The sequence below is a fragment of the Macadamia integrifolia genome, chromosome 1, assembly GCF_013358625.1.
Source record: "Macadamia integrifolia cultivar HAES 741 chromosome 1, SCU_Mint_v3, whole genome shotgun sequence".
Taxonomy (NCBI): Eukaryota; Viridiplantae; Streptophyta; class Magnoliopsida; order Proteales; family Proteaceae; genus Macadamia; species Macadamia integrifolia.
The window spans coordinates 23524744-23535198 of NC_056557.1; the positions used below are offsets into that span (position 1 = coordinate 23524744).

Below are 10455 nucleotides of genomic sequence, written 5' to 3' on the forward strand. Positions count from 1 at the left end.
CATGTAGCTTGGCTAGGAAATTTTGAGTCATGCGTACAGGACCCTTTACATGTAAGACCAAGTGCTCATGCAATTTGGGAAAACTCACCACAAAAGATAAAAAAAAGGAGAAATGGGATCAGTCAGAGAAATCTATGAAGCACGGCGTGCTCAGGGTCCAGCCACAGTACTTGCCATTGCCACTACAAATCCATCCAACATTGCTTACCAAACTGAATTCCTGGATTTCTACTTCAGATCCACAAAGAGTGAGCACAAAATCGAGTTAGTGAGAAGTTTAAGCGAATTTGTAAGTATAATGTCTCATACATTTTTCATGTTGTTTAAACAGGTGAAAGATCAACAATTATGAAACGCCACATTTTCCTAAATGAGGAAATTATCAACGAAAACTTTGACTTCTGCAATCCTATTGCTGCATCACTCGATGCACCGCAAGATATTGTGGTGGTTGAGGTGCCTAAATTGGCTAAGGAAGCTGCATCCAAAGCCATTGAAGATTGGGGTCAACCAAATCCAAGATCACCCACCTTGTATTTACTTCCATTTCTGGTGTAGATGCACTTGGCTATGATTTCCAGCTCATCAAGCTCCTCAGCTTTTCACCATCAGTCCAATGTGTGATGATGTATCAATTAGGCTGTTACGGTGGTGGTTCAGTCCTCCGCAAGGTTTTAAAACTCGGCATTGGTATTGGTATCGGTCACAGCCAAAATCAATATGATACGGATCGGTATCGGTAAGGATCGGAAATCATACAGTTTTCTGGATCGGTCATGGTATCGGTAAATTATTATTTTTTAAAATATAAAAAATTCCAGAAAAATGAAAAAACCAGAATGAATTAAAAAAAAAAAAAAAAAAAAAAAAAACCCTAGATCTCTCTCTCTCTTCTGTTCGCCCTTTATGAGTTTTAGTTTTAAATGATTTTACATGTTTCTTAGAATCGTTGTGGAGAGACAGACATGAAGAGGATTGTTAACCGTCAACGCTGTGATGAAGAGATAAACCTAATCATTGTATCGCACGGGCTGGCGTTGCGGGTGTTCCTAATGAAATGTTTCAAGTGGACTGTGGAGCAATTCGAGAATCTAAACAATTTCAACAACTGTGAATGTCGGGTAATTCAATTGGGTTCCAGTGGAGAGTACAGCCTCGCTATTAATCATTCTGAGGAAGAATTCATCCAATGGGGACTTTCACCGGAAATGATCGCTGACCAGAAGTGGTATGACTCAAATTTACCGGAAAATCCTTCACCTGGACCTGCAACTACAATGGAACATCTTTTATCGAGTCACCTTCTTCCACCGATTCTTTCGTTTCATTTGGGATCGGGTTCTTTCCTTCTACCCCAGAAAACCCTTTAGGTACCGGGAGTTACTGGTACCTCGACACCTTCTTCGATCATCTTCCCTGTAACTCCTCTGACTCCGACGATAATGGCAATCTCCCCTCCGACCAAAATGGGGAAGAAGAAAGCAACGCATTTCGCCCCTGCTGTTCCTCAGTAGTTAATCTCTACTCGACTGATCATAGTTAAGAAAAACACAGAAATTAGATTGGAACTTTGGAAGTGAAAGCAACATCCACAGAAATTAGATTGAAAAAAAATAAAAAATAATAATAATAAATAAATAAAAAGAGTGTAAGTTTTAAAAAATATTTTTTTAACGGATTGCTTCGGATTGGCCGATCCGGATCGATATCCGATACCCAAGATGATACCGATACCCGTCTCAGGATCAGTTAGATATCAGGATCGATCTCAGCCGATACCGATACAGATCCAATCAGGCCGATCCAATACCGATACTTGATTCCATGGTCCTCAATGTCGCCAAAAACCTTGCTGAGAATAACAAAGGTGCAGGTGTCCTGGTTGTCTGCTCAGAGATAAACTCCATCAATGGCTTCAGTGTCCTATCGAGACTGACTTACACACCCTACTACGGCTGGGAATCTTCGTTGATGGTGTGGCAGCTCTAATAGTTGGTGCAGATCCTGACATGTTAGTCGAGCGCCCATTGTTCCAACTCTTTTCTGTGGGCTCTAGGATTCTCCCTAATTCAGATGATATGGTTGAAGGCCACTTGCGTCAAACAGGTCTTGCCATAAGCTTATCAAGCCCCACAGTATTGTTCATCTTGGATGAGATGAGAAGGAAATTTATAGAGGAAAATAAAGCCCCAATAGGTGAAGGGTTCGATTGGAGTGTGCTGTTAGGGTTTGGACCAGGCCTAACTGTGGAGACAGTGGTGTTGCGTAGCATCCCTATGATAGCATCAGGTCATTGAGTATTAAGTGGTGGACTAAAACATTGGCGTATATCCAAGTTGATTCTATTAGACCTAAAACTGTTTTCATTTGTTCTACTTGTTTATGTACTTGGGTGTGGTCTTCTGATTTTAGGAAATGATTGTTTAATAAGAGCCAAAGACTCTCTAGCAAAGTTCCTATTGATGCATGCATTTTTTTCTTTCGCTTTGCCAATAAAATTTTACCTTCGGATATGCTTGAAATTGTTGAGGGAGAAAAAATCTGCTGGAAGGCTGAGGTAGTTACATAGTCAATTACCTTAAGGAATTTTAATTTCAAGAAAACCACCTTATGAAGCGGGGGGTGGTATTCACCTGAATGTGAATGATGATTTCTTCAAATTGATTGCTTGACCACTTGCTCAAAAATTTATCGAGACATTCATCAGAGAAGAAACCTCTTAAAGCTTCAATTTTAAGAATAATAAGTAGTAATCTACAAATAGCAAGTGAGTAAGAGGTGCAGTCTTATTTTGAACTTTAATACCATGAATATTGCCTATAGAGAAGAACCTGATCTGTTTCCACCGGTCCATAGATATGGAATCCATTAAATAAAGGCCATTATCGCATTAATTCAAAAATTCAAAATTCATGTAGATAATTCATCAAATTTCTAAAAATCAAATCATTTATATAATTCAGCAGTTCAAAATCATGTATATAATTCAAAAATAACCCAAAAATCCAAAAATCAGTCATGATTTAATCATGGTTTAATCGTGGTTCAATTCAATTAATAATTCATTCATAGTTCAACTCAATCCAAATCAAGAATGATTCAATTTAGAATTCAATTAAGAAATCAATTCAAATCAAGCACCTAATTGCACTTTTTAAAGAATTGGAGAGGATCACAATCCGACCAGCCTCCCCCCCCCCCTTTTTAATAAAAATCTTCACCAAGACCTCGTGGGCCCACAGATATTTATTTTAAAAAATAATGAAAAAAGCGAGTTACCTAGGAATTAGGAATGCTGGCAAGATTTTGACCGTAGGATTTGATCAACTTGAATTAAACCGTTGGATGGAGAGAAGATATACAAACTTTCAATCCACTATTGCTACACCTTTCCTCTCCCCTCTTTCTGCTACCCTTTGCAAGTGACAGGTGACCTATGACCGGTGACGCTGCTTGACTTGAAACCCTGACTACCATCTCCAGCCTGCAAACAGCTGCATCTCCTTTCCACTCTCTCCCTCTCCCTGCCCTACGGTGGATCTCCCTCCCTGCCGTCGGTTTAAGGTTTCAGGTCATAAGCCGCCATGACCGGTTTTTATGAGGCAAGTATGGAGCTTGTAGACACTAATCATGTTCTCTCATAAGTCATAACTCTTCTTCTTCTTCTGGTTATACATGTAACCTGCAGGGTTTTAAAATCTGTGAATTGGATCGGGAACCAGTTTATTCACATTGGAATGGGCACTAATCATTTGACCGACTTACAGCGATTCCCTCTGATGAATAATCTGTTTTTGACCCATTTTAATCGATTTGGGAATCGGTCAAATCTGATCAAAATTTGGAGCCTTCCTAAAATACTGAATGAGCAGCAGATTTTTCCCGTGAAATCAGGGATCGAGGGGGAGGGATCAATTGAAAAATAATGAAAACGGATCCAAATCGGACAACACAGAACAAGATCTCCACCGAAATTATAGGAATCCGGCGAGATTTGGCCTATTCTCCAACCAAAACTAGCCAGAAAACTATAATACAAATTGAGACGAACAAGAGTATGGAATCCAAAGAAAAAGAAATCACAAACTGGAATCCAAACAAAAAAATAAACAACAATAATGGAATAACCAGAATTAGATTGAAATACCGAACGAAGGTGCCGTCACCTGCAAATTAGACACCTCGATCGGAGCGCGAAGCGAAAATGATGACACACCAGATAAGAAGAAGAAGTAAATATTTTGTGTTTCTAATAATTTTTGAATACTTTGATCGTAAGCCACCATATCCGATCGTATATGGCAGTTTCAGGCATAAGCCACCATTCAGATCATAAACCGCCTTACACCGATTCCCTCTGATGAATGATAGATTGTTGCCATTTGAATCCAAGAAGGAAGGGGAAGGGAGAGAGTGTGTGTGTGTTTAGAGGAGAGAAATCAAAGATAGGGACATCGGCGGCAACAGAATTTGTGGAAGAAAGAGGGGAATCCGGAGATAGTGACGGAGAAGAAGACGGAATTTGTGGAAGAGAGGGGAAGCTGGAGATAGTGAGGGAGAAGAAGAGTGACGGTAGAGTGTCGGGGCTGGGTAGGTTATGTAAGACAACAAGTACCCAACGGTATTGATGTAATCTATCTAATCCAACAGTCTAGGTTCGCTAGCATACCCAATTCCTGGGTAACTCGCTAGCATTCCTGTCCTTTTCCCATAGATATATATATATATATATAATAAAATAATAATAAAAAATTTGACATATATATGATGTAAATAATTTTTATATGTATTATGTATATTATGTGCATTTGACCTATGTTATATGCATTTGACCTAAGACGTGTATTATATGTGTGATGTATATGTTTCACATATGGCTAATACCCTAAAATGACATGCACATTTTGGGTGCAACACATCAAAAATTCATTGCATGGTTCAAGGTATAGGTCTAAAATGACCATAACCTCTGGTTGGTCCAAATTTCAAAAATTCATTGCATGATCCAGGGTATAAGTCAAAAATGACCAAAATACCCCTAGTTTGCCCAAATTTCAAAGATTCATTACACGGCCTAAGGAATAGATAAATTTTCAAAAATTTATTGTATGGCCCTTGGATACAAATATAAATGACCAAAATACCCCTAGATGGCCCAAATTTCAAAGATTCACTGTATAACTTGGGCATAGGTCTAAAATAACCAAAATACCTTTGGTAGACCTAAATTTCAAAAATCCATCCAGGGTATAGGTTTAAAATGACCAAAATACTCCTAGTTGGACTAATTTTAAAAAATACCCTTGCTTAAGTTGAAAGATACCCTAAATGGAAAAATTTACCCCTGTTGAAGTCTAAGATGCGCTAGTTGGCCCAAGTTTTAAAAAATTCCGTTGTTTAGGTCAAAATATGCCCTGGATGGAAAAAATTGACCAATTAACCCTCATTGAGGCCAAGAGATACCCTAAATGGCACGACCAAATTAAGGTCAAGAGATGCTAGATAGATAGTTTGAACAAAACATCCCCCTGCTCTGGTCTAAGTCACATTGTATAGCCACGATGACTAAATCAATCAAGGAATATTGCCTACTAACACTTTGCAACTGCACATCGGGATCCGTTGAATGTCTCCCCTAGACAACCACCACCCGAGGTGAGATCTCAACTTTCTAGTCAATTCAATTGGGTAAGATCGTATTAATTTCTTGCTTTGACGAAGGCTAATCAATTGATTTCGGCTCTCAATTACAGCTCGATCTCTCAAAATTTTAACAATCACGTTTTTTAAAGCCCCTCCACCATCCTTGAGCAAGATGATGGCAGTACATGCTCTGGGTGACAAAATGTGTAGTTCTTTACTTTGCCCTTCGACTGTGGCACATGCCTCTTCCAAAAATGGGCATTTTGTAAAATCCAAATTTTATAGTCCCCTGAAAATAATGATTTACAGGATGTGGATAAGATATACACGTTTGATCGGAGAGAGTTCAACATTTCGAAATGAATGGGCTCAACTTAAAAATCCAAACCCGAAACCCTAATCTAGACCTAAAACCCTAATTCAGCCGGAAGCCCTAATCAGACACAAAACCCTAATCTAGTCTGGAATTTGTACACAGTTAGATCAAGCCCGATCTTGTGGCACTCAATATTAACACATTATACATTGATTAACCAAATCTAAGTTCTCTCTGACAATGTGGGAACTACATGAAAAAGGTTTTTTAGAAATCCCTAGGGTGCGGACAAGATTCATTCCTTGTAAGTCCTAGTTGATTTCGAGCCAAAAGGCGCTCGACCCCCATACCAATGAATAATACTCGGAAAGACGGTTTTGACTACTTATGGTGGACGAAAATTGGACCACCGGATCTTTTAGAATAACACCCAGAAGCCAGAAGCTCTATAAGGGGTAGGATCAGCATATTTTTTTCCTAGGAATCTAAAAAAGGGAATATTCCCTTCCTACGAGCACACAAGCATATAAAATGACCTTTTTCCCCTCTTTTTAAGGGAGGCTACCAGCTGTGTACGAACCACACTCGTGGGCCCAATTTGCAGACCCACAAGATTTCACCTTTTTGGGTATGAATCCCTGTAAAAGGCATTATTTCATCATTCCCAATGAACCAATTTATCTTTTCACCTACCCATATTCTTTTGCAACTACCAAGGAGTGTCCAAGTGCTGAAAGAATGCCTTCAGCCTTCCTCTTTTGTTCTTTTTTAACCAAATTCTCTCCCGAGCTGAAACTCTGTCGAAATACTCGATAGTCTCATCGCCTCAATTTGCATGCCAAAACCCAAAATATAATAAAAAATGCCTAAATTCCAGACCATTCAACCAGGTGGAATGGGTGCCTAACACCTCCCTAATTCTATAACCTGTCACTTACCCCTATCTCTAAACTAGACCAATTTTTGGGTCCTCTCCATGTGGATCGAGCCTACCCATTAGGGTCCCAGGCTCTAACCCTAGGTGGCAATGGAAAATATTATGTTTATCAATCCCTGATATTGGACTATTATTAATATTCCTTTTAAAAACCCCTGAAAGAAAGAGGTTGTCTGAGAAATAGGCCCCCACATGTGGGGATGCAGCGAAGTGGGTCCCACAGATGTACCAAATAGAGGGCCAGAGGATCTGAAATCTAGACCGTTACCCTCAAACCGGTGAAATGGATAGTAGTTGTTTAAGTCCCCGAAACCCACCAGTTGATGGTGAACCTGCTGATGGTAGCCTAAAAAGTGGTCTATATTTGGATGGCAGTTGATGCATCGTAAATTTCCTACTTGTGAGCTCATTTTCGTTAAAGGTGTTCAACTAGCTTCTTGATTTGATATGCAATTATAAATTATAATCTATATTCCATACATTTTTGGAGTACGGATTTTCCAGGTCGGTATGGACCAGCTTAGTGTAGCGTTTTAGAATGATGTGTCAATCACAATGTAAATTCCTGATCTATTTCAGTGGTGGAAGAGCAACTCTCGTGTATTTCTCTTTGAAAGGAGCTTGGCTTGTACATGTCGTTTATGGAGGGAAAGGAACTCTCGGAGGTTTGAGAGTAAAAGGAGATCTACATCTCAAATCTATAGTATGCTCTTGCGATACTAAACCCTAAAACTGCATGAATCGGGTCATATCAAGGGTTAAATGAGAATTATTCAACTTTCATCAAAAGCAATGAATAGCACTGAACACCCAGTGTGAGTGGCTTCAAGGAAGTAAGAGGAGTCTAACTTAGAACCATACACTTCTTGAGGCGAAGGTCTTTTGCCAACTCCGCCACCCCCTTGGGGTTACTCATTAGATTACATAAGATTTCTGATGTTAACCAGAATTAAATTGGATTAAGCTCAACGTAGATGATTGCTCGCTTGGAGTTCCAAAATGATCCATAGCTGACTTAGTTCAAGTCATTTGCCTTCGATATTTCCAAAGTTACACACTAGAAAAGTAAGAGAGGGAGGGAAAAAATGGTCCTCGAAGAGAAAAACAAGGTTCGCATATATGACTGCATCTCTTGAGTTAGATAAGACTTTTTTGGATATTCTTCATTAGAGAACTTTCAACAGACCACACAGGCCTCTTAATTAGTCAGTCAAGCACAAGAGCCCACCTACATTGTTCACGAGTTCCACCCAAAACTATGGACTATAAGTGATTCCATCATATACAAAACTCTCAAGTCAAGATACAATGTAGAATTCAACAAATTAATTATTGAAACCAATTCACCATGAAGAAAGCATGTTCACTATTCACCCATAAAAAAAAAAAAAAAAAGAACCATGTTCCCTCCTTCACATTTATTGGTCAACAAGTCAACTAAAACGGTGAGGCCACCAAAGTTGGCTAGACAAAGGGAACATAAGTGCACCTCAGTGGAATTTCGTAGGTTGAATATTAGGAAATGGATCCATTCAAACTTATTCCCTCTTAGCATAAATATCCATGCTTTGGTTTTGCAATTTCACCATTGCTTGCTATAGATTTCCCTTCAATCTTCTTTAACTCTTCTTTGTTTTCCTCATACATCATCTTCACGATCGAACTCACCACAACAGATCAAAAAAAGAAATGGGTTCGGTCGGAGAAATCTACGAAGCACAGCGTGCTCAAGGTCCGGCCACCGTGCTAGCCATCGCCACCGCAAATCCATCCAACTTTACTTACCAAGCTGATTTTCCGGACTTCTACTTCAAATCCACAAAGACCGATCACAAGACCGAGTTGAAGGAGAAATTTAAGCGAATTTGTAAGTATCATATCACATATTTTTCTTAGTACATTTGTGAAATAATAGGATTTATATAGAGAACAAAAAGTAAGATAACAAACTATTTGATAAAATTCTAAGCGTTTTCATGTTCTTAAAACAGGTGATAAGTCAACTATTACGAAACGCCACACTTTCCTAGACGATGAAATTATCAACGAAAACCCCGACTTCTGCAACCCCATGGCTCCATCACTTGACGCACGCCAGGATATTATGGTGGTTGAGGTGCCTAAATTGGCCAAGGAAGCTGCATCCAAAGCCATTGAAGAATGGGGTCAACCCAAGTCAAAGATCACCCACCTTGTATTCACTACCATTTCTGGTGTAGATGCACCTGGCTATGATTTCCAACTCATCAAGCTCCTCGGCCTTTCACCAACTGTCCAACGTGTCATGATGTATCAATTAGGCTGTTACGGCGGTGGTTCTGTCCTCCGTGTCGCCAAAGACCTTGTTGAGAATAACAAAAATGCACGTGTCCTCGTTGTCTGCTCAGAGATAAACTCTATTAGTGGCTTCAAGGCACCCACCGAGACTGACTTACACACCCTACTAGGGCTAGCAATCTTCGCTGATGGTGCAGCAGCTTTGATTGTTGGTGCAGATCCTGACATGTCAGTGGAGCGCCCATTGTTCCAACTCTTCTCAGCTAGCTCTAGGATTCTCCCTGACTCCGGTGATATGGTTGAAGGCCACTTACGTCAAACAGGTCTTTCCATTAGCTTATCAAAGGATGTTTCTAAAACAATCTCAGGAAACATTGAGAAGTGCTTAGTGGAAGCATTCCAAGAGATTGGTATAACTGATTGGAACTCCATCTTTTGGGTGTGCCACCCAGGTGGGCCAGCAATTTTGGACCTAATGGAAAAGACATTGGGCTTAAAGAAAGAGAAACTAAATGCAACAAGAAAGGTGTTGAGTGAGTATGGGAATATGTCAAGCCCCACAGTATTGTTCATCTTGGATGAGATGAGGAGGAAGTCTTTGAAGGAAAATAAAGCCTCAACTGGTGAAGGGTTCGATTGGGGTGTACTGTTAGGGTTTGGACCAGGTCTAACTGTGGAGACAGTGGTGTTGCGTAGCATTCCTATAATATCATCAGCTCATTGAGTAATAAGTCGTGTCCTAAGTGTTGGTATATCTAATTTGGTTCTATGTGGTCTTATGATTTTAGGTAATGATTGTTTAATAAGAGCTTAAGGCTCTCCTTCAAGATTTCTAACCAAGCATGAATGTTTTTGCTTCATCAATAAAATATTACAATGGATAAGCTTAAAGTTGGTTAGGTAGGGTTGTGGAAAAAGAGGGGGGTGAAATGTTCGATTTACTTTACTTTCAGATTCATGTAGGAAAATTTATTGTATCATTCAATAATGAGATCTACGGCCCGAAAAGGGTATGAGCTAAGATTTCTAACCGTAGGGACAAGTTAGGGTTAAAGAACACTGACTCTGGGTTAGAGTTAGGTTGGGCTTGGATTGAAGCCTAAGCCCAACCCATCTCGATCCAACCCAGTCCTTTTTTTTTTTTCTAATGCATATGATACATATGTCAAAAACAGGGTCAACTAGGGTTAGTCCAATGACAAAAAACAGTCTTGTTGGGTTGGCATGAACCCGGCAGAATTGAACCTAACCATGAACCTAGTAGAATTGGATTGGGCCTAGG

At 39.7% G+C, this 10455-nt stretch overlaps 1 protein-coding gene and 1 pseudogene across 1 annotated transcript; both read left to right on the plus strand.

Annotated features, from left to right (window-relative positions):
* Positions 1–20: 20 nt before the first annotated feature.
* Positions 21–2297, plus strand: LOC122072113 (annotated as a pseudogene).
* A 6122-nt stretch (positions 2298–8419) lies between these two features.
* Positions 8420–9975, plus strand: LOC122075718 (chalcone synthase-like). The gene is made up of 2 exons (XM_042640859.1): positions 8420–8763; positions 8888–9975. Exons 1-2 carry the CDS (start codon positions 8586–8588, stop codon positions 9895–9897), a joined length of 1188 nt encoding a protein of 395 aa, XP_042496793.1. The 5' UTR covers positions 8420–8585; the 3' UTR covers positions 9898–9975.
* Positions 9976–10455: the final 480 nt, after the last annotated feature.